This window comes from Miniopterus schreibersii (assembly GCF_964146895.1).
Source record: "Miniopterus schreibersii genome assembly, chromosome: 19".
Classification (NCBI taxonomy): Eukaryota; Metazoa; Chordata; class Mammalia; order Chiroptera; family Miniopteridae; genus Miniopterus; species Miniopterus schreibersii.
The window spans coordinates 33,291,394-33,317,041 of record NC_138119.1 but is presented as its reverse complement, the minus strand read 5'-3'; the positions used below and the strand labels follow the sequence as shown (position 1 = coordinate 33,317,041).

The following is a 25,648-nucleotide window of genomic DNA, read 5'->3' as shown; positions in this document are numbered from 1 at the left end:
CCGATACTGCAGAGGACATTTTTTTCAGGCAGACAATTTGATGCTTTTACCTGGGGGAGGGGGGAAGCAGTTGCCCCACCCTGCTGAAAAACCTCTCGCCCTACCCAGAGGAGTTTCAACAGCCTGAGGCTCATTAAGAGAATCAGATTAATCAGCCTGCAGGCAGAGGCAGACTTCAGAGTGCTTTGAGTCTTGGCCTCATCTGCTTCTGAAGCCAGGCCTTGGAGAAGCAGACTTTGATGTGCATCTTGGTCCTGTCCAACCACACCCAGCCCCAACAGAGAAAACCTCAAGCCAAGGGTTGCTAATAGCTCCAAACGGGGTACTCAGGGCCAGTCATAACCGCATCTGACATTGGCCTGCACCAGAGACCCTCCAAAAAGACTGAGTCCTAGCAGGCCTACCTAATATATAGAAACAAACACAAACAGGCCACCAAAATGGGGAGACAAAAAACAAGCCCCAAATGAAAGAACAAGAGAAGTCTCCAGAAAAAGAGCTAAATGAAATGGAGATAAGCAATCTATCAGATACAGAGTTCAGAATACTAATTGTAAGGATGCTCAACAACATGAAAAAAGATATGGAAACTATGAAGGAAATTAAGAATGACACAGCAGAAATAAAGAATACATTAGAAGGGATAAACAACAGATTAGTGGACTCTGAGAATTGGATCTGATAATTAGAAGAGAGGGTATAAAAAAAATCAGAGACCCAAAAACAAAAAACAATTAAAAAACAGGAGGACAGTTTAATGGAGCTCTGGGACAACATGAAATGTAACAATATTTGTATTATAGGGGTGCCAGAAGAGGTTGAAGTAAGCAAGGGTTAGAGAACCTGTTTGAAGAAATAAGGGCAGAAAACTTCCCTAACCTGGTGAAGAAAAAAGTCACACAAGTTCAGGAGACACAGAGAGTCCCAAGCAAGAAGAATCGAAAGAGGCCCACACCCAGACACATCATAATTAAAATGCCAAGAATTCAAGATAAAGAGTATTAAAGGCAGCTAGAGAAAAGCAATCTGTTGCCTACAAAGGGGCTCCCACAAGGCTGTCAGTTGACTTCTCATCAGAAACTCTACAGGCCAGAAGGGAATGGCATGAAGTATTCAAGGTAATGCAAAACAAGGATCTGAAACCAAGACTACTCTATCCAGCAAGTCAATCATTCAAGATAGATGGTCCCAGACAAAAAAAGGCTAAAGGAGTTCATTGCCACCAAATCAGCATTGCAGGAAATGTTAAAGGGACTGCTGTAATAAGAAGAAGAAAGAGAGAGAAACATAGGCATAAAGAATTAAAATGGGAACAGGTATCTATCAATAACCTTAAATGTAAATGAATTAAATGCTCAATAAAAAGACATAGGGTGGCTGAATGGATGAGAAAACATGACCTAAATATATGCTGTCTACAAAAGACCCACTGGAAAACAAAAGACTCACACAGGATGAGAGTGAAGGGATGGAAAATTTTTTCCATGCAAATGGAAATTAAAAAAAAAAGAAAAAAGCTGGGGTAGCAATACCCATACCGGACAAAATAGACTTCAAAATGAAGACCATAATGAGACAAAAAAGATCACTACATAATACTAAAGGGATAGAGCCAACAAGAGGATATAACCCTGATAAACATATATGCACCCAATATAGGAGCACCTAAATTTATTAAAAAATTTCTAGAGGACTTTGAGAGATCGACAGCAAGACAATCACACTAGGGGACTTTAACACCCCACTGATTTCACTGGATAGGTCTTCCAGACAAAAAATAACAAAGGAAACAGTGACCCTAAATGACACACTCGATCAGATGGATTTAATTGACATTTACAGAATATTCCACCCCAAAGCTGCAGAATATACATCCTTCTCAAGTGCACATCAGAAGATGAGTGGATAAAAAAGCTGTGGCACATTTACACCATGGAATACTATGCAGCTATAAAAAAGGACCACCTAGCCTTTGGGACAGCCTGGAGGGAATTGAAGAGTCTTATGCTTAGTGAAATAAGCCAGTCAGAGAAAGACAAGTACCACATGATCTCATATGTGGAATGTAATAAAATAAACTGATGAACAAAATAGATCCAGAGACACAGAAGTATGGAACAGACTGAGGAATCTCAGAGGGAAGGTGGGAGTGGGGGAGAGACTAATAAGAGAACTTATATGTCTATAAGTATAACCCATGGACACAGACATTGTTATGTGGAAGGCCTGGGAGTGGGGTGGATGTGGGGTGGAGGGAATCAATGGGGGGAAAAAGGGGACATCTGTAATACTTTCAACAATAAAGATAAATTTTTAAAAATAAAAAAATAAAATGTAAAAAAAATACAATAGAAAAGTTTAATAAAGGCAAAAGGTGGAGAAAGCTGATAAACTTCTTGGGAAACTAATTAAGAAAAAAGAGAAAATGGCAATAATAGGAACAAAAAAGAGGATGTTTATCATTACAGATCCTGCAGTAGGCTATTAGTAGTTAAGTTTTTGGAAAGTTGAAAGTTAAGCAAGAAATTTCAAGTTCATGGGGGTGAGGTGGGCGGGGTGTGATGCCCCTAACCACAGCCTTCAAAGGTCAACTGTATATAAAGAACTCCTACAATTAACAAGGATAACTCATTAAAAAAAAAAAAAAAAGACGACGGCTTGAACGGAATTCACAGAAGAGGAAATTCTGATGGACAGCCAAATGAAAAGTTACTTAATCTCATTAGGAATAGAGAAGAGCAAAGTAAAATTACAATGAGATACTGTTGCACATGCACCAGATAGACAAAAATAAGTCTGACAAAGGCAAATGTTGGCCAAGATGACAAGGAAACTTCTACAGTACAACCACTTTGGAAAGCAATTTCACATTACCTAGTAAATGTAAAGATATGCATACTCTATGACCTAGCAGTGTCTCCTCTGGGTAGCACGCACAAGAAAAATATGTGCATATGTACCAAAAACATGTAAAGGAATATGTAAAAGAACATTGTTCATAATAGCCCAAAACTAGAAATCACTCAAATATTCCTCTGGAGTAGAACTGACAAACTGTGGTATATACATATACTAGGATATTATACAATAATGAAAATAAATTAGAGATACATCATGGATGACTGAATTTTAAACAAAATATTGAACAAAGTAAGGAAAATATGAAATAATATATTCAGTATGATTTCATTTATGTCATGACGTTCAGAACCAGACACAAACTGAGTGATAAAATTGCAAAGAAAAGCAAGGAAGAAATTACCATAAAAGTTGGAATAATGTTATCTTTGGGTGGAGAATGAAGGGGGTTGTAATCAATAATGACCATGTGGCAAAGGGCTTCTGGGATGTCAGAACTGTTCCATTTCTTGACTTGGGCAACAGTTGTACAGATATTTACATAACCATTTGCTATTCTATATATGTAAAATTTGAATAATTTTCTATATTTGTATCAGATTTCACAATTTTAAGAGTTGTAAAAAAGAATGTTCTGATGCCCCCAGCACATATATGTCTAATATGTTAGACAAAGCTTTTCCACGAGAAAGTTCAGGGAGGAGCTCAGTTACATCTCCAGACAGGACAGTGATTTCAAGAAGGTATCTTCTCCCACTCTGTACCTTAGGTAATTAACTTACCCGGTGGTGACAGCATATTTGATGTGGTTGCTTGTGGTATAGATAAATACCCCACTCTCATCCCAGGCCCCACTCTTGACACGAATGTTCTCATGAATGTTACACAGAGCCTCCAGTTTGCGGTTACAGATCACAATGGCTGTAAGAGGCAAAGGGCATGAGTGCTCTGCTGGATAGGGTGAGTGAAGTAGACTTGCAGGGATAGGGAGGGAGGGACTGGTCTCCACATCAGGATGGATATAATAAAGACTTACCATGTTTGGCCAGTAGAGCTACATGGGACATGTCTGCTGACCAGATAACATATTTCACCTTGGAAATCTTCACAGATGCCAGAGTTCTGGGACAGAACGAGAAGGACAAACATGAGTAGACTTGATTCCTTTGTCCCAGGTTATGACCTACCTTTTTCTCATCTCCAAAATAATGTAAACTCCAATTTCTTACAGAGTACCAAATAGACATTCTCTGTATTATAGCTCAGTGACTTAAACGTTTTGGTTCACATTGTACACTTCCTCCTTCAACTCCCTTATTAATATATTAATACATGGCCTTATTTCCATATATTATTAGGGATGTGTGTATGTCTGTTTTCATCACTTGACTATAAACTCCTTTAATTACAGAAACTGAGTTTTTCATCCCTGTGTCCCTAACATTCTAAATCCCAAGAGCAGTCTTTGTTTAGGTTAGTTAATACTCCAAAACAAATAAGACCCTTATTACAATGTTAGTGCACATGTTCAGGATGGAGTGATCACAGAGGAAAAAATGTGGCTTGGAGTTATAGCACAAGAAGTGGTCAAGCCAAGAGGCAAACTCACTTGGGGGAAAAAAAGCTCCCACTAAAGATGTCCACTCTCCCCAGCTACACGCCTGTCTACCTAGGGGCACCTGACATGTTACCGCTTCTGCTGTACGTCAAAGAGTGTGATGGACTCTGCGTCTCGAAGCAGGAGGTTGCCTGTGCCAGCATAAAAGATCTCATCACAGTTGGGCACCTGAACTTTTTTGGTGATTTCATTCTTCAGATTCTTGATCAGAAGCTGAAATGACAATTAGCAGGGGGTTTAAGAGAAGTGTGTGTATTTAAGATGACAACAGCTGACAATGTCCCTCAGGCATTGTTCCTTAGCTTCAATAAACGAAGTTTGTTTTTTTCCTGTCCAGGTCAATCAGCACTCTAGGCAGACTCTCTAACCAAGATTCTCTCCAAGGGCCCTGATAGTTGTTTTTTCCCCAACTGAACTATCCTGCGAAGTCCAATAAAGCCTTTTTTGCCACCCTCCACCCCCAATAAAGTCTTAATTAATCAACCAAAGAAAGAGATAGTGCTTCTGGGCTTAAGTAGTGTTTATCTTGTTTAGGACCTATTACATTTTAAGTACAAATGAATGTAGTAGGATAAGGCAGAGGGTCAACTCCTCATCCAGCCCACTTTTTTTCAAATTTGATGTTGTCAAGAGTGACTTTAACTTGGTTCTTAAGCCCAGGGCCACAGTAACCCAATCAAATAAAACTTAAGGCCATTTCTCCACAGGGGATTGGGGTAGGACTAAGGATAGAGGTAGAGCTGATACATAAGGATTACAGCTGGCCAGGGGAGAGTAAGGGGAAAAATGCTCTTTATTCTGCAATACAAAGGCCACTGCCACTACACTCCCCAAATCAGGTTCTCCTTTTAGTCTTAACTCACCGAGTGCATCCGATCTAGGACAGCAAACCGATTTCGAGCAACCCAAACGGCTGTCAGGCCCGAGGATCGTTTCCCTTCAGGAGCTGAGAAGAACAAAACCAAAGGGCGGGAGCATGTGGTGAGCCACTGGCAGGTGACAGAGTCAGGTGCCATGGAGCTGCCAGTCTTGCTGGCTGCCATGTTGGCTTTGCCAGTTCAGCTGCTTCATAACTAATTCAGCCATAACCGGGGGGCTGTTGTCAGTGACTTTTTCCCACCAGTCCCCTCCAAACTCCAACCTCCACCCCTGCCAAGCCTCTTTTCTCCAGGCCAAGTGACTGCATTTCAGCCAACACCATGTACTGGCAGAAGGACCGCCCATCTTGGGAGACAGCACACTCCATCAAGCTAATGAGCAGGGCTTCTCTGGCCAAGCTGTTGGCACACTGCAAGCAGACTGCCAGTGTCATAGGACCTCCTATCTCAACAAGCTGCAGTAGAGACAGAGCCTCCTCCCCAGGATGCAGCTGCTCTGCTGCTTTTAACATGCAAATGTAGACCTCCTAATAGACCAGGGTGGGGCAGAGCACTCCCAACAAAATCTATGCTGGGTAGTATTTAGACCAAGCTGTTGCTCCATAAATGTCAATCGATCATTCTCATTACTATGAAGAAAGTTACAAAATGTTTCTCAGTTCCCAAACATTTCAATGGCTGATTAGAATTCTGAATGGGCATTCCAGTCTCTGGAAAACTTCAAGAAAGATACACCAAAGAATGTGCTGCAAAATTTTTTTATCTATTAGTATCAGCAGAAAACTGGACAGAATGTGCTTGCCAGCCTTGCTTTGTATATCTCTGGCACCTGAGTGTGACAGGCTATTTATAAAACTAATTCTTAGGACAACCAACACTCTCATTTTCTAGGGGCCAGGGAACCTCACTATTCAGGCTTTGCTCTTCCTCCTCTCTGATGCCTACCATTGGAATGCACCTCTACTCCTTTACTAATTATCCATCTTCCTCAAAAGATGTAAAAGAGGAAATAAAAGTAGCAAGACAAAACTAAGATATCTTAAACTCTATTTATTGTAAACACATGGGGGGAAAAAGCAAGGGGGTGGGTAGGGAGGGGCCAAATCACAAAATTCAGTTAGAAATGGCTTAAATGATTAATTTATAGGAGAGACTTTGTTTTATGGATACAAAAGACACATAGGCTTTCTCTTTTCTTGCATAACCACATTTAAGAGAGTGAACCATATTAGCAACAATAATGACACAGTGGGACCCACAATAGGGACAGAGCTAACAAAATATTTATCAGAATTTGTTGATGGAGTCTAAGCCATCATGAAAGTATCCTAGTAAGAGTAGGGACCTGAGGAATAAACCTGACCTATAAAACAACTAGAGGAAGCACACTGAAAGGAGCATTAGCAAGACTCAAATATATTCTGATGTTTTTTGTTATTTTAAATATCTTTATTAATTTCAGAGAGAGGAAAGGAGAGGGAGAGAGAGATAGAAACATCAATGATGAGAGTCACTGAACGGCTGCCTCCTGCACGTCTCCCTGCTGGGGATCAAGCCCACAACCCGGGCATGTGCCCTGACTAGGAATTGAACCTCGATCTCCTGGGTCGATGCTCAACTGCTGAGCCATGCCAGCCAGGCTTGACAATGTTTTGTCAGCAAGTTCTAATAGTAAAGACATCAACAAGATATGGTGGTGATGGAAGAGGTAGGCAGGGGTCTCAGCTGGATCCTGGAATCCCTGGTGGAATGTGGGGCTGTTAGCAGCCTCATCTTTTTGACATGCAAAAGGAAGCAAAGCGGATCTGGATGTGGATGGGGAGCATAAATCCCTAGTCCCAGGATGAGACACTGCAAGATTGGAACCACATTTTAAATAAATGAAATTACCAGGGTGAAAGTCATATCAGCTGACAATAAACTAGGATAACATGCTGTGCTGAAAGAGAATATGGAGAGTTTCTAATAACCAAATTATAAAATATATATATCTAGCTGGAATAATAAAATGGAGGAGGAACATGAATATTTCACACCATGGTCGCCTGTGATGCAATTGTCAGTGCCACCTGCCACAGCAGTGAGTGATGGGCCACAGCCTGAGGATGGAATGTGAAAAATTCAAAGAGCAGTGATGATGTGGGAGAAGAGAGCTGGAAGTAGAGTTGGGTAGATAAATAGAACACATACCATCAGGATTCTGAGAGTCAGCATCCTTGGGAATGGTGTATAGGTCATAGGTACTATTCTCTAAATTGCTGGCTCTCTGTAGAAGGGAAAAATTAAACTATTAGTGAGAGGCACCCACGATACCAGTTTATTCTGACAGAGAAAACAGTATGATTACACAAACAACAACATGAAACTATACTTTTCTCACCCTTCATCCAGATGGCATTTGAATGTCTCCACAGCTAAAACTTATAGGGCTTGCTGCCAAAGAACTCAGCATTCCTATCACTTCATTTTTTTTTTTTAATCCTCCAAAGATGGAGGTATTACTTGAATGAAAGCAAGGATTGCTCTCTATTCCACAAATTAACAGACTAAGACCCCAATATTCCAGTGCCCCACCTGAGTATACTCAACAACTTATAAGTATGTTTGAGAAGAAAAGACATTAAAGAAAACTGCCAGGAGGAAAATACGAGACTGTTAAAAGGACTGGGATTAGACACTAGAAGTCATATGGGAAAAGACAGGTTTTTGTTTGTTTGTTTATTATTTATATAAATTTCAGAGAGAAGGGAGATGGAGAGAGAGAGAAAGATCAATGATGAGAGTCATTGATCCTCCTGCACGCCCCCTACTGGGGATCGAGCCTCCAACCCAGACATGTGCCCTGACCAGGAATGGAACCGTGACCTCCTGGTTCATAGGTCAACACTCAACCACTGAGCCACGCCAGCTGGTGGTTTTCATTCTTTTTAAACTTGGCAACCAGCACTCTAAAATTAGAATGTCATTTCCTTTCTGAATGGCAAGAAATGAGGATGATTCTATCTGATGATCCTGAAGGCAACTGCACTGAAAAGAACTCCTCTCAAAATCAGCTCTATTATTTTCATTCAAACTGAGGGATCAAGATAAGCATCTCTCTTCCCTAAGATATAGCCCTAAACATCCTCTCAATTTACTTCTAATAATTTGGGTCATTCATCTCGATGCTCCATTAGTTTAGAAGGTGTTATCCTTATGAAAGATATAAGTTCACAAACCCTTAACATGTTTATGACAACTGAAGCCTACTTGGTTTGAGCCTCTGTTTTGCATTAGTTCTCTCAAAACAACTATTAAATAACTTCTAAGAATACATTAGAGATTCTTATAGCACAAGAAAGAGACCTATGGGAAATGCAGGGGCCCTAGTAGCACTTGATGGTTACTTACAGTACACAGTAGGACTGCATTTTCTGCTGGATTGTATGACATATTGAACACTGGAAACTTGGAACCACTATATAGAGAGAAAAAAAGAGAAACTAGGAAAGAGGCATAAGGACAGAAGAAAGGAATTATTCTTACACCTCTTACTTATCTAATCTTTACACATATACTTGTCACTTTTATAATCAGGAATAAAAGTAAATAAATAGTGTATCTATTCTCTTCCTTCCCTTAAAGCTTAGGACTTCCCTCTCTCTGCTTTGGGCAAATGGTTTTTTAAAAAAGCAAACCCTACTACAAGTCAAATTATTCAACAGAAGGTAGGGTTAGCACTACTGTAGTAAGTAGGATTGGTTTTCCTTGGATACAAATTCCTACACAAACTGCAGTGGATGCCACAGAGTACCATGAGGTGATTTGTCTCTGGTTAATTCCTCCTGTTCACATAAACCTATCTTTTTATTGCAATCATGCTAGAGGGTCGTTATCAAGCCCTCATGCCAAAGTTTGCAACCATGAATGTTTCAGCATGATGATGCAGCTGGCTTTCTAAGAGGACAGTTTCTTTTGCCAGGCACCCCAGAGGTTATCATATCTTCAGAGTTAAAGAATTTCCAGAGACATATGTCTGGCTTAGACTTGCATTTTGCTAGAAAGCAAAGAAGAGTTACAGAAATGCCAAATAAAGGCAAAAAGGCCTGGCATCAAGTTGGGTTACTCTCTACCAGGAAGCTTTCTCTGGTTTGCAAGAGAGCTGGCAAAGTGTGGCAGTATGATTTCCTGTCCACATGGTCACTGGCATTCTCAACAGGGGAACTCTCATGCCCCTCATGGCTACCTCCTTGTCCATCACGCTCCTGGGGTTTAAACTGAACGGCCTCAGCCAACGGGCATTCGATCTGTGACAGGAGATCCAAAATGTTAAAAGAACAGAGTTCGGTTTGTGGGTACTGCATCATGGTGACAGATGAGGGGGTTTGAAGGGAGGAAACAAGTCTAATTTACCTCCGCAACTGCATCACAGCTACATCTTTAGAACTATTGAAATCCAACTGACGTAAGAATCGGTCCTTGACATAATGCAGCATATTGCCATGAACAGCATAGGCTGGCCTTTCCCGTTCCAGTTTAAACACAATCATGCCACCATCATGGCCTGGAGCACAGAGAGAAGAGAGGAAAGAGTTAGCTGTAGGCAAGAAAGAAAGCTGGAAACAGGAGATACACAAGGATTAGAATTATATATGTACGCTAAAAAAAAAGTTTAAGATATCTAAATGCATTCTTTATTTGCCCAAGTTACCATGATTCTTGGAATCTTTATTCAAATAAATTTCTGTGAATCCTTTCCTAATATGTAAGTCCTCATTTAACATGGTTGATAGGTTTTGAAACTTGAAGCAAAACGATGGATAATGAAACCAATTTTACCATAAGGTAACTGATATAAACAAAAGTTAAGTTCCCATGGCATCTTAACATTATAACAAAATGCTGAACAAAAGGATGTTATTCTTATCTGAGGACCTGCTATACTCTATCACACTGCTACATTTAGACATGCCCTCTTGTGTTCTCTTAACACTTTGTACAAACTTCCATTATAGCACTTATCTTACACTGTAATTGTGTAGGTGTACCACTCCCACAACGCTATGAGCTCCTTGAAGGCAGAAATTACAATACTTTCCATCCTTCCGCAGTCCTTAACTTATAAGAACATAAACATATTTGATGAACAAATGGTGCGAGTTTTAAAAGCCTTGATGATTCTATTTTAAACAGATGTTTTACTTTTTCCTTACTGGCATCATACATCTCTTAAAGAAAACTTCAACTTTTCCCTTCCAGTCTGTTCTCCACACATAAGCCAGATTCTGTCACTTCCAATGACTTTGCAGTCAGAGTAACATGCCCAATCTGGCCTGGTCTTACCTTCTATACTTAGCCCCTTACACAATGTGCTCCTACTGGCACGTTCTTCAAACATGCTCAGTATCCCTCACCTCATGGTCTGCGGCATAATCCCCACACTCTTCCCTCTCTTTCTTACTTTTGCTTAATTTTTCTTCAAAGCATTTTTCACTATACATTGTTATGGTCTACTATCTCCCTTCACTGAAAATAAAAGTTTAAATCAGCACATTATTTTATGCTACAACACCAGCACCCACACTAAGAGGCCTGATACTCAGCATGTATTTGCTAAATGAATAAAATTCAGCTTCCAGCTCCTCAGTCTGAGAATTCCAAGTGTCCAGTATTGGCCTCCTAAACCTCCTAGGAACTAATTGGCTTTACCGTTAAATGGCTCTTGGTGAAGAAAAAACACTGAAAGAATACTACTCCAAGAAGGTAAGGAGGGAAAAAGGAAAAAAGCCTCAACTACATGGCTCTGAGAATTATATTTCTCCTTATCATCTACGATGCATTTACTGTAAACAAAGCTAATGGAGAATGACTCTCAAATCTTATAAACTTTAAATTAAAACAAGAAAAAAAAAGAGAAGATGCAACCCTTACCTGCTGCAAAGAGGTTAAGGTTGGGGTGGGCAGCTAGGACCCAGAAACGATCATGGTCCCTTCGGAAGGTCTGAACCCCAGTTCTAGGAAAATAAAAGGTGCACAAAGAAAAATATTAATTGCCAAGGAATCTTCAGCCCATCGGATATAAGAGTATTAAGTGGTAGGCCAGAATGTGGAGTTAAATCAGTAACAGTATACTGCATATCCTAAGTGAAGGCAGTCATGACAAATTCTACCAAAAAACAGAAAGAGGAACCTCCAAAATGAAGCTATTATTTTGATATTTCAATTTCTCACTATTCGTTGTAATTTTCTACTATATTGTTTTCATTTCATATTTATTTCTCCAGCTACAGAAGACACATGCTTAAATTTAGAGGAGAAAAAGAATACACATGGAGATTTCTATTTGATACAAAACTTGTAAATGCAGGCTGATCTCTAGGTCCCTTCAAGTTATCATAATACAGGCATACCTCATTTTATCAAGCTTCACTGTATTGGGTTTTGCAAATACTGAGTTTTTAACAAATTGAAGGTTTGTGGCAACCCAGTGTTGAGCAAGTCTATCGACGCTATTTTTCCAACAGGCTCAGATGATGGTTAATATAACTTTTACATGCACTGGGAAACCAAAATATTTGTGTTACTTGCTATATTGCCATATTTACTTGATTGCAGTAGTCTGGAACTAAACCCACATCATCTCCAAGGTATGACTGTATATGATCTGACTTCTCTACATGCTAAAGATAATGAGAAATAAACATAAATATTCTAACGTAAGTTTTAAAGAGAGAGGGTAAGAGAAAAAAAGGGGCTTCCCCTGGGTTTGGTTCCACAAAATTGTAATGCCCTCACCGTTTAGACATATCCCAGACTCGAATACTCTTGTCCTCAGAATTGCTGAGGATCAACTCCTGGCGAGGGTGGAAGACAGCACAAGACACATTGTTGTAATGGCCCCGGCAGGTATCAACCTCCCATGCCTTTGATTCTGAAGGACAAAAAAGAATTAGGTCATCACAACTTTCTACTACTATAAGTTTGGGATTTGGAATTATAAGATCCTCTAACCAAATGCTAGGTATACTACAAAGTACAAAATTAGCAACTTCTTTTTAACAGGGCAATTGTCTTCATTTAAGCCTGTGAATCTTTACATATTTGTTTGTTCTTTCATTTTGAGCCTCCTATCAGTTATAGCACCTTTTCTCCATCGTTCTTTATTCCCTTACCCAGTTTTACTTGTCACTAGCTGCCATTAGAGAATAAATATAAGCTCCGTATGGCAGGAGTTTTATCTGTTTTAGTCACCGCTGTATCTCTAAAACAGGGGTGGGGAACATCGAGCCCGCAGGCCAAAATCATTTGGTCTGGCCCTGCCAAAGCCTCACCAAAGAGAAGCAGTTCCAGCCATCACATTAGGGGTGAGTTAATTAAATGTTTGACCAAATACAGCAGGCTAATTTTTAAGTTGATAATTTTGTATGCCCCGAGAATGATGTTATATATATCCAAATGGCCCTTGGCAGAAAAAAGGTTCCCCAAGCCTGCTCTAGAGCCTTGAAAAATGGTTACTACAAAGCAGATAATCAATAAATATTTGTTAGAGTGATGTGAGAGGAATGGTGGCCTGGGGGATCCCTTTGGTCTCTCCTCTTGAAGTTTCAACAATTTGAACAGCTATATCTCAACAAAGGAGTCCCTGCTCAACGCACAATCACATCTGAGAGATCCGTACACTGAAATATCTAAAGGTGGGCAAGCTTCACTGTATTCACCGGGGAGTTGAAAAGGGAGAAAAGTTGAGAGGAGCCATGGATGCAGCCCTGCAGCCAGGAGCTCATGGCAGGGCTCAGATCTAAGAGGGGAAGAATCAGGTTGTGGCTGGCACTCCCTTCAGCCAGGAGGAGCAAAGAGATTTAGTGAGCATTCCTGCAGGAGTAAGCAGAACGAGCTGTGGCTGAATCCAGTGACCTGCGCAGGGAGAAAGCACAGAGGTGTGGCCTCACTTGTCTGGCAATCAGCATTCCAGACAGAGAAACAAGGCCATGGAGACTGGCCACCCCTTAACCTCTCAGAGCTCATCTCCCTTCACCCTTCAAGGTGGATTGCAAAGTACATTATCTGCAAACCCAAGAACTTGTATTACAGAATCACTTTTTCCCTGAGGGACAGATGCACGCTGTGACTAATCCCAGGTTTGGGTGAAGGCACAGAGGGTGTGCCATGGAGGTACACTGGTCACCACTGCCGGGAGGGCAAAGCAACAAAAGAGGCGGCGGGGCTCCCCCAGCTCACTCCATGCCCACAAATCTTGGCTACACTGCCAGCAGCATCTGGCTGCAGAGGACAGCACTGGTATTTCACGGATTTGGAACCATATCGCGCACTGCATTCCCTGTGGGGCTGGTTCCCTGGGATTGGGGTAGCCAGATCACACGGAAGGCACCCACCTTCCCAGGGGGCACAGGCCATTTTCCACCATCCTGTGGAGATCTAAAAAGCCAGAAAAGTGCAAGAGAGCTAAAAAACTTGTGAAACTACTGCAGAGCAATAGAAAAAATCTAGAGAAGTGCTTCTCACATATAGATGCCTAGACAGAGAAGAAATCCATCAAATACCATGAATACCAAGGTAATGAGGTAGCTCAGGAAGAAAATAAAAAATCTCCAAAAAACAAACAAGACATGGAAATATGTGACATCAATAACAGAATTCAAGATTGCAGTTCCGAAAAAAACTCAACAAGATGCAAAAAAACACAGACAGGCAAATTAATGAGTTCAGAAAATAAATCAGTGAACAAAACAAGTACTTTATCAAAAAGACTGAAACTTTAAAAAAGAACCAAACAGAAATTCTGGAAATGAACAACTCAATAAAAGAGAGCAAGAATGAGCTAGAAATAAAAGAGAGCAAGAATGAACTAGAGATAAAAGAGAGCAAGAATGAATCAGAGAGCACAGGAGATACAGCTGAGGACAGATTAAGTGATACAGAAGGCAGAAATCCAGACATGATGCAGAGGGAAGAAGAGACTTGAGCATAAAAATAAAATAAAAATGAAAGAACTCTATGAGAACTATCCGACTCCATCAGAAAGAGCAATATAAGAACAACAGGCATATCAGAAGAGACGAAGAAGGGAACAAAGAGCCTATTCAAACAAATAGTTGACGAGAACTTTCCAAACCTAGGGAAAGAGCTAGATACTCAAACCCAAGAAGCAAACAGAACACCTATTACACCTCAATACAAAGAGGCCATCTCCAAGGCACATTGTATTAAAACTATCAAAAATTAATGATAAAGAAAAAATCCTCAAGGCAGCCAGGGAAAAGAAGAAAGTAACCTATAAAGAAAAGCAGATTAGGTTATCATCGGACTTCACAGCAGACACTCTATAAGCTAGAAGAGAGTGGAACCAAATATTCAAATGACTGAAAGAGAGAAATTACCAGAAATGCATGATATATCCAGCAAAGTTATCCTTTAGATATGAAGAAGAAATAAAGACTTTTCCAGACATACAGAAGCTGAGGGAATTTACTACCAGAAGACCTGTATTGCAGGAAATACTCAAGGGGGTTATTCTACCTGAAACAAAGAACAAAAAGTAACAAAACTACGAGTAAGATCACCAACAAACTTACAGCATAAACAGGGGTAATTTGTGACAACAAAAACATAAAAGGGGAGGGGATAAGATCTGAATTTGCAAAGAAAAATGGAGATCACATGTATTCAAAAGAAAAAGGAATATTGTATATATGAAATTTTCTTTTTCATAACCCTAATGGTAACCACACACAAAAAACCCAAAACTGAGACACATAACTTAAAAAAAGAGAAAACAGAGGAAAAAAGAATGGAATACCACTGAACAAAAACAACAGACACACAAAGAAAAAGAACCAATGGAGGCATAGAGCTATCAGAAAACAAAAGACAAAATGGCTATAGGAAATCCTCATACATCAATAGCCACCCTAAATGTAAATGGGCTGAATTCACCAATAAAAAAGGCAGAGTAGCAGATTGGATCAGAAAACAAAATTCAACCATATGCCTTCAAGAGACACATCTAAGCTGCAAAGACAAAGTCAGACTCAAAGTAAAAGGGTGGGAAATGATTCTCCAAGCAAACGGCATCCACAGAAAAGCAGGTGTGGCCATAGTTATATTTGACAAAACAGATTTCAAGATAACAAAGGTAACAGAGGCAAAGATAAACATTTTATAATGATAAAGGAGACACTCGATCAAGAAGACATAACACTTCTTAATATATATGTACCCAATCAGGGAGCACCAAAATATATAAGGCAACTACTAACAGAACTACAGAAACTGACACACACACAAAAAAAAATCATAGAAGGGGACCTAAATACTCCATTGACAGTTCTACATAGATCATTCAAATAAAAAATCAATAAAGAAATATCAGCCTTGCCCTGGCTGGATGGATCAGTTGGTTGGAGTGTCGTCCCATGCACCAAATGTTGGTAGATTCAATTCCTGGTCAGGGCACATACCTAGGTTGTAGGTTCCATCCCTGGTCAGGGCTTGTACAAGAGGTGACCAATCAATGTTTCTCTCACATCTATGTTTTTTTCTCTCTCCCCCTCCCTTCCTTCCTCTCTCTCTAGAATCAATACAACATATCCTTGGGTGAGGATAGATAAAAAACAAACAAAAAACCCTGAAATATTGGCCTTAAATCACACATTAGACCAAATGGACATAATTGGCATTTACAGAGCCTTTCATCCCAGAACATCAGATTATACATTTCTTCTCCAGTGCACATGGGACATTCTCAAGAACAGACCATATGTTGATTTACAAAACTAGCCTCAACAACTTTAAGAAGACTGAAATCATACCAAGCATACTCTCTGACCACAATGCTTTGAAATTAGAAATCAACTACAAAAAAGAAGTAAAGAAACCCACAAATATGTGGAGATTAAACAACATACTACTAAAAAGTGACTGGGTTAAAGAAGAAATAAAAGGTGAGATCAAAAGGTATATATAGACAAATGAGAATGACAATACAATATATCAAGACTTCTGGGATGCAGCAAAAGCAGTAATAAGAGGGCAGTTTATATTATTATAGGCCTAACTCAAGAAACAAGAGAAATTGCAAATAAACAACCTAATGTTACATCTTAAAGAACTAGAAAAAGAACAAAAGCAACCCAAAGTCAATAGAAGAAAGGAAATAATAAAAATTACAGCAAAACTGAATGAACTAGAGAAAAGGAAGATACAAAAAATTAATACAACCAAGAGTTGATTCTTTGAAAAGATTAATAAAATTGACAAACCCCTGGCTAGACTCACTAAGGAAAAGAGAAAAGACTCATATAAACAAAATCAGAAATGAAAAAGAATTACCACAGACATCACAAATATACAAACGATCATACTAGAATACTATGAAAGACTGTATCCTACCAAATTCAATAACCTAGAAGAAATGGGTAAGTTCCTAGAAAGATATAACCTTCCTATACTGAATCATGAAGAACTGGAAAATCTAAGTAGACTGATCAAGTGAGGAAATTGAAACAACTATCAAAAATCTTCCCAAAAATAAAAGTCTAGAATCAGATGGTTTCACTAATAAATTCTACCAAACACTCGAAGACAATTGATAACTGTCCTTCTCAAACTCTTCCAAAAAATTGAAGAAGAGGCAATGCTTCCTAACACATTTTATGAGGCCAACATAACCCTGATACCAAAACCTGGCAAGGATGAGACAAAAAAATAAAACTACAGGCCAGTATCTCTGATGAACACAGATGCAAAAGTCCTAAACACAATACTAGCAAACTGAATATAACAATGCATTAAAGGGTAAAAATCATGTGATCTTATCAATAGATGCAGAAAAAGCATTTGATAAGATACGACATTCACTTATTATTAAAACACTCAATAAAATGGGTACAGAAGGAAAGTACCTCAACATAATAAAGACCATATATGACAAACCTTCAGCAAATATCTTACTCAATGGTGAAAAACTGAAAGCCTTTCCTCTAAAATCAGAAACAAGACAAGGATGTCCAATATCACCACTCTTATTCAACATAATTCTGGAAGTCCTAGCCAGAGCAATCAGGCAAGAGAAAGAAATAAAAGGCATCCAAATTGGGAATGAAGAAGTAAAAGTGTGACTTTCTGCAGATGACATGATTCTCTATATAGAAAACCCTAAAAACGATTAGAAACAGTAAACAAATATAGTAAAGTTGCAGAATACAAAATCAATGTACAAAAATCTACTATACTCCTATATACTAACAATGAAATTTCAGAAAAAGAAATAAAAAAAATAATTATTTGCAATTGCAACCAAAGGAATAAAATACCTAGGAATAAACTTAACAAGGCATGTGAAGGACCTATATACTGAAAACTACAAAGCATTGTTAAGAAAGACTGACAAAGACACAAGGAAATGGTAAGATATTCTGTTTTTCTGGATTGGAAGAATCAACATAGTTAAAATGTCCATATTACCCAAAGCAATATACAGATTAATGCAATCCCCATCAAAATCTCAATGCCATTTTTTAAAGAAATAGAACAAAAAGTCATCAGTGTATGGAACCACAAAAGGTGCCAAATAACCAAAGCAATCCTGAGAAAAAAGAACAAAGCTGAAGGTATCATACTACCTGACTTCAAATGATACTACAGAGCAACGATAACCAAAACAGCATGGGAGAAAAACAGACACTCAGACCAATGGAACAGAAATGAAAGCCCAGAAATAAAACCACATATATATGGACAAATAATTTTTAAAAAAATATTTTTATTGCTTTCAGAGAGAGGAAGGGAGAGGGAGAGAGATAGAAATATCAATGGTGAGAGTCATCAATTGGCTGCCTCCTGCACGCCCCTGCTAAGGATTGAGCCCACAACCCAGGCATGTGCCCTGACTGGGACTCGAACCATGATCTCCTGGATCATAGGTGGATGCTCATCAGCTGAGACACGCCAGCTGGGATAGACAAATAATTTTTGACAAAGGAACCAAAAACACATGATGGAAAAAATAAAGTCTCTTCAATAAATGGTGCTGGGAAAATTGGAAAGCCACACGCAAAAGAAGGAAACTAGACTACAGTTTGTCCGTGTACAAAAATTAACTCAAAATGGATTTAAGACCTAAATATAAGATCTGAAACAATAAATTACACAGAAGAAAATATAGGTACTAAACTCATGGACCTTGGTCTTAGAGAAGACTTTATGAATTTGACCCCAAAGGCAAGGGAAATCAAGGCAAAAATAAATAAATGGGACTGTATCAAACTAAAAAGCTTCTGTACAGCAAAAGAAACCAACCAAAAAAAAGGCAACCAACCGAATTGGAGATGATGTTTGCAAACAACAGCTCTGACATGTGGTTAATATCCAAAATATATAAAGACCAATATAACTCAACACCAAACAAATAAACAATCCAGTTAAAAAATGAGCAGAAGACCTGAACAGACACTTCTTCCAAAAAGACACACAAATGGCTAACAGATACATGAAGAGATGCTCAACTTCACTAGCTCTTAGGGAAATGCAAATCAAAACTACAATGAGATACCACCTCACACCTGTTAGAATGGCTCTTCTCATCAAGACAAGCAATAACAAGAGTTGGAGAGGTTGTGGGGAAAAAGGAACCTTCATTCACTGCTGGTGGGAATGCAGACTGGCACAGCCACTATGGAAAACAGTACAGCGGCTCCTCAAAAAATTAAGAATAGAGTTACCATGTGACCCAGCCAGCAATCCTTCTTCTGTGTGTCTACCTGAAAAACTTGAAAGCATTTATTCCCAAAGATACATGCATCTCTATGTTCATTGCAGCACTATTCACACTGGCCAAGACAGAAACAACCAACATGTCCCTTGATAGATCGTCGGATAAAGATGTGGTACATATATACAATGGAATAATACTAGGGCATAAGAAAAGATGAAATATTGCCATTTGTGACAACATGGATGGAACTTGAAAATATCATGCTAAGTGTAAGATCTTACAGTCAGAAAAAACTAAGAACCATATGATTTCACTCATATGTGGGATATAAAACTGAAACTCATAGACATAGACAACAGTAGGGTGGTTCCCAGAGGGAAGGGGTGTGGGGGAGCAGTAAAGGGCAAAGGGAGCCAAATATATGGTGACGGAAGATGATTTGATTTTGGATGGTAGACACGCAATGCAATATACAGATAACATATCAGAGAAATCTACACTTGAAACCTATATAATCTTATTAACCAATGTCATATCAATAAATTTAATTTAAAAATAAATAAAATAAGCATTTGTTGAATGAGTAAACTCCTATTTTTCACTGTGTTCATACTCCTCAAACTCAGGATACCATCGCAAGAAAACAGGAAATGAGGAAATTTTTATTCTCCTGGGATTAGCAAAACCACCTAACATAGGAAAATGGGTCACTAAATCCTGACTACTTCACCTTGCTGGCCAGCAGTCAATTTTTTAATCATGGTAATACCATCACTGTTCACTAACCATTCATGCGCCAGATCTTCACTTGACGGTCATCTGCCCCAGATACAATAAGGGGCATAGTGGGATGGAAGGCAGCCCAGTTTACTCCACGATCATGACCCTGTGGAAAAAAAACACAGAAAGAAGTGGTTTTTTTAAAACAGCTTTATGTCCATTACTCAAAGCAAACTAATGAACCATGCTGATTATAAGAAGTATGTCTGGTTTTTATTCTTCATGTGAAAAGACTAAAGGGATTATTATTATGACAATCTATCCAATATTATCCCCAAATTCTCATAGGAGTTCTTCTACTCCCCTATTCATTTGCGATATACTACCTTTTTTGTTACTTGTCTATTTATTTATAAATTTCTTCAACTGACTATAGCATCTCAAGAATACAGACCAATTTTATAACTTAATGAAAAATTTTTCAAAGTGTAGTTGGAAAATTGGATGATCATCAAGACCCTTTTAGGAAATCTGTAAGGTCAAAACTATTTTCATAATAACACTAAGACGTTATTTGCCTTTTCATTACTATTCTCTCATAAGTGTAGTTTTCCAGAGGCTACATGACATGTGATATGATTGCTTCAATGGTTAATGCAATGTATACTTACATATTTTATATTTTAAAAGTTCTTGGTTTTAATTTCAAATATGGTAAAAATTAACAGCTATAACCTACATTAACAAAAACTCTTTGGGGTCAATAAGCTTTAATAGTATAAAAAGTGGTCTTCAGACCACAAAGTTTAAGTACTGCTGATTTGAAGATATATTATAGCCTATTTATATAGTTGTACTCTGTACTGTGACATAATCATAGATAAGGCAGTTTCAAATTAGCAGTATTTGTGAGATACAGTGTGAAAAGCACGTAGGATTTGGAGTCAGACAGATCCAAGTTCAAATCAATTTACTAGATACACATGGACTTTGGTAAACTGCTTATTTTTCTAAATCTCAATTTTTAAATCTTATTTCAGCAAAATGAGGTGGACAATTTCTACTTCAATGGATAATTGAAGATTAAATTAGATATTTTTAAAAAATCTATTTTCTATCTTATGCTTTTGTACTTTTCCACCGTGCATGAAAATTACTTACACATGGTTGGTTCTCAATAACTCTGATTAAATCCCTACCCCCCCCCCCCCATCCTCCCTTACAAGGGGCTTGAGAATGGGCTCTGCTTTGGGATGGTGAAGGAGCCTATGACAGCTCTCTCCCTCTTTTCCCACTGTTTTTTTTAAAAATTACTTCTCCATGTTTATTTATTTTTAAATTTATCTTTATTGTTGAAAGAATTACAGATGTCCCCTTTCCCCTTCACTGTTCCCACTGTTCTTTAAGGTAACATAATCTCCCTTAGGTGGCATGTAAGCTTCATTTCTGATGGCTCACCCACTATTCTATTTCCAGTGCCTCAAAACAGTGCCTAGCATTTCATAACCACAGCCTAAACCTTTGTTGAAGGAATGAACACATGAATAACATACTGTCACTTTCCCTGGAAAAGAGCTCATATCCAGCCCATGGCTGTAAAGGTAAGTACCTCCAGTACATGCTTCACCACTGCATCCGTAGTTCCAAACAGATCAACCCCAGTTATTCCTCTCACATCCGACTCCACTGCACCAGGAGACAAGTTTTTTTTCCTTAGGCCTTTGAAGGGGTAAGGAGTGGGATGAAAGATATAAAACATAATGTTACCAAAAAGAGCACAGTAACATAAGCACAGAAAGGTACAAAAAAAGGGAGAAAGAAATTGAGAAAGACTGAAGAAGAGATACTTAAGGGCTCCTAACTCTTTTTTTCTAAAAATGTTCAAAATATTGAAGTACATTCGCTGTCTTCTCTTCTGCTCCCTTAACACTTAACAGACCCACTACTGGAATTTCTTATCAAGAGGACAATCCAAACTTTTAACACAGCTAACTTTTTCAACAAACCTCACCTCAAGAATTGTCTACTTGAGAGATATGTTCTTAAAATGTGTCCTCGAGGTAAACATTCAATTTCCACTTTTCCACTTTCAACTCTATGAAATCTATAGCAACTTTTCTTCCATCATCTCAAAGAATTTTCAAAGAAAAGCCATTTGGGGAGACTATAGCTCAGTGTTTCTCAAACTGGGAGTTTTTAGGCAACTCATAGGGAAGTTCCAAAGGAGTTAAGGAAACTAGCCTATTAAACATAAAATAGCTATTTGGTGGCAGATACTGTAAAACTACAAACTACACAAAAAGTGTACTCATGTCTTCTACTTGCCTCTTGGGCAGGGGACAAAGTAATTCAAACTTTCATGTCTTATTAAGCTCTTGCTTAAAAGACTGGTGACAGATCTGAATACATGTACTTTGCCGTTAAAATGTCTGAAGGAAAGTTTCATTGGTGGAATTAGCCTATCATTTGAAAACAATGGGAAAAAGACACCAGAATAAAAAGAGGCTTATTTGCAGCCATAAAAAAGAATGAAATTGTGCCATCTGCAGCAACATGGATGGACCTAGAGGGTATTGTGCTAAATGAAGTCAGACAGAAGAAGGGAAATGCCATGTGATTTCATTTAAATGTGAAATCTAAAAAACAAAATAAACTAATAAGCAGAACAGAAACAGACTCATAGAGACAGACAACATTTTGAGTTGCCAGATGGGAGGAAGGTTGTGGGGATGGGTGAAAAAAGTAGGGACTAAGAAGTACAAATTGGTAGCTATAGAATAGTCATGGGGATATAAAGCACAACACTAGGAATATAATCAGGAATATTGTAATAACTATGTATGGTATCAGATGGGTACTAGATTTATTGGGGTAATCACTTAGTAAGTTATATAAATGTCTGATTACTGAAACTAATACAATATTGTAAATCAACTGTAATTGAAAAATAAAAAATTATTAAAAAGAAAAAAAAGAGTCTTATTTGTATAGGACTCACATTTATGGCAAAACTTATCTTTAAAAGTTAACTATTTGTATTATAGTCAGACCAAAATTACAACATTACTGCCTTACATTTGAAAAGAACTCAGTGGTTTTCAAAGTGCTCTAACATATGTTATGATTTAATCCTGATAACAACCTTTTGAGACAGGCAAGCAAGAATAATTATACCAGTTTATAAATAACAGAATTGGAACTCAAATCCTATCTTTTGAAGTATTTTGGGAGGCAAAGAGAAAAATGGAACTACCTGGCATTTGTAAAATAAAAACCAAATATCTATAATAGGGAGAAAAATAAAAGCTACCATTGAAAATAAAGCCTAGCCCGGCCAGTGTGGTTCAGCAGTTGAGCATCCACCTATGATCCAGTTAGCTTCTCAGTAAGGACACATGCCCGGGTTTCAGGCTCCATCTCCAGCAGGGGGCATGCAGGAGGCAGCCAATCAATGACTCTCATCATTGATGTTTCTATTTTTCTCTCCCTCTCCCTTCCTCTCTCTCTGAAATCAATAAAATAATAATATTAATAATAATAAAGAAAATAAAGCCAAAATACTTTTAAGCCTAAATTTTGGCATCTGTAGGAAAATACAAACATTTAAGTTTAATGATAATATTTATCTCTATTGTATTAGAATCATAATCTCTCTTCTATTAGAGTGGCATATTAACATCAGTATGAAAGAAGCAAGTGCTTAAAAGAACACAGCGGCCCAGCCGGGCGTGGCTCAGGAGTTGAGCGTCGACCTAGGATCCAGGCGATTGGGGTTCAATTCCTGGTCAGGGCACATGCCCAGGTTGTGAGCTCCATCCCCAGTCAGGGGCGTGCAGGAGGCAGCCGATCAAACCCCAAAAACAGCAGTTTTAATTATCTTGTCCCCTGTCCAAGATGAGCATCTAGCCAATAGGTAAAGAGAAATAAAGCCGATGCTTTAAAAAAAAGCAGCACTCTCTCACTCAAAGCTTCATAAATACCTTATCACAGGGGTGCTTCCTTTCACTTATTTCACTTGTCCCTTTAATGGGATCTGTCAACTTTTTCTGAGTCTGGGGTATGAAACAGATTCAAAGAAAGATATAAAAAACAGATAGCTGTGAAGAACTTCACCTCCAATAAACTTCAACGAACACATTAAAAGGAAAAACTGTATGACAGGATGGAAGCCTTTGTTGGACTTGCTTGTAATGATTCAGGAAAAGGGAAGGGTAAATACAGACAGATGAATATTGACAGGCAGTGAAAAGATACTTAGAGCCCTAGCCAGTTTTGCTCAGTGGTTAGAGCCTTAGCCTGTGGACTGACGGGTCCCGGGTTCGATTCTAGCCAAGGGTACATACCTCGGTTTCAGGTTCAATCCCTGGCCCTGGTTGGGGTGCATGTGGGAGGCAACCAATCGATGTCTCTCACATCAATGTTTTTCTCTCGCTCTCCCCCTTCCACTCTCTCTGAAAGCAATGGGGGAAAAAATATCCTCGTGTGAGGATTAAAAAAAAATACTTAGAGAAGAAATATTTGAGCCTTCAACAAGTCATTCACTAGGACTAGAAAGATGGAAAATTTCTACAGCAGCTACTCAAATCCAGAGGGAGGAGAGGACACTCTCAGAATAGACCAGTTTCATGCACACCTCCCAACGGGGACCAGGGGAAGTAGTAAGAAGAGAGAGACAGATGAGGACAGAAGTTAGCAGCAAATTAATATTTTTTTAATAGTCATTGCAAAAATTAAGCCTGAATTGCATGGGTTTGACACACAAAGTTGTAAGCACATTAAGGTAACTTCAGTTTCCTTGGAAGCTTAAGGTAAAAAAGCCACCTATCTTCTATATCTATATTGTAAATATTTTTTGCCACGCTAACACAAAAGATTCAGATTAAGCTAAGCACCATGGCGCTCAATTCTCATGGGACAGGTATCAAGAAGACAGGTTTTCCTTGAAAGATCTGTTTTCTTATTGCTTACCTGGCTTAGAGTATCCCCTTTCATATACTCACAAAAATTAGAATTTTGAACAGTTCTCTAAATGTAAGGGTATTCATTTTATGACTCAGAACTAATGTTTCCTCTCCTAGAAATATTAGCTCCAGTCCCTAAAAGACCTGAAAGATAATTCCTCTTCCTGTGTTCATACTTACTGGAACTCAGACAAAATAACTGCTAAAAAGGGTATACTTATTTTTAGAAAAGGAAAGATGTAAACGTCTAACCCAAAGCTCCTTCCATTTGGTTAATACCAAAGCATCTCCTTCCACTCTGGTTAAGGGGTTTTGGAAATCAGGATGGTTTTGAGTAGAGAAAAACACATAGGAATGGTTAAGAGAGCATTAATATTAGTACAGCAGTTAGCACAAAATATTCAATAGCACAGATACTAAAGAAAGCAATTGCAATGTTATTACACAGTAATCCATGCACTTCACACATTTAAGAGCAAGTATCAACCCCAACTGAGGTCATACTCTCTCTCTTCTGATTTAAGGCCCTTAATTCTGATGCAAAAATGCTCTCTTGTGTACAAAATGGAAAAGGATTTCCTGCCTTGAGCATTTCATGATCACTAAGGAGAACCCATTCACCTAACTGCCCCAAACTGCTTTAGCTAGGCCACAGGGAAACTGCTGTGCTAGTAACAGGTGGCATAAACTCTTAGAGCACCATAAGGCCCTTCTCAACCTGGTGCTCAAGGAAATAATTAAATCCTAATGGCAAAAGGATCAATTTATGCATATAACAAATTAGCTATTTTGGCATTAGCTATATACCATTCTTAGAAGAACTGAGAAAACAGTCACTCAAAGTATTTGAGTAGCCTTAATTCTTTGACAGAATCCCAGCTGGGAAAGACTATTCTAAATA

General features: G+C 38.6%; 1 protein-coding gene across 1 annotated transcript in view; it reads right to left on the bottom strand.

The window, feature by feature from the left end:
- COPA (COPI coat complex subunit alpha) overlaps positions 1-25,648 on the bottom strand; it is a 46,430-nt gene that overhangs the window by 10,825 nt on the left and 9,957 nt on the right. Inside the window, exons 7-17 of the mRNA XM_081120836.1 lie at positions 21,396-21,505; positions 19,853-19,952; positions 12,130-12,265; positions 11,266-11,348; positions 9,748-9,898; positions 8,746-8,812; positions 7,546-7,621; positions 5,341-5,423; positions 4,551-4,690; positions 3,896-3,981; positions 3,642-3,780 (exon numbers count right to left, since the gene is read on the bottom strand). Coding sequence (XP_080976962.1) covers positions 3,642-3,780; positions 3,896-3,981; positions 4,551-4,690; positions 5,341-5,423; positions 7,546-7,621; positions 8,746-8,812; positions 9,748-9,898; positions 11,266-11,348; positions 12,130-12,265; positions 19,853-19,952; positions 21,396-21,505 — 1,171 coding nt within the window. The remainder of the gene's footprint in view (positions 1-3,641; positions 3,781-3,895; positions 3,982-4,550; positions 4,691-5,340; positions 5,424-7,545; positions 7,622-8,745; positions 8,813-9,747; positions 9,899-11,265; positions 11,349-12,129; positions 12,266-19,852; positions 19,953-21,395; positions 21,506-25,648) is intronic.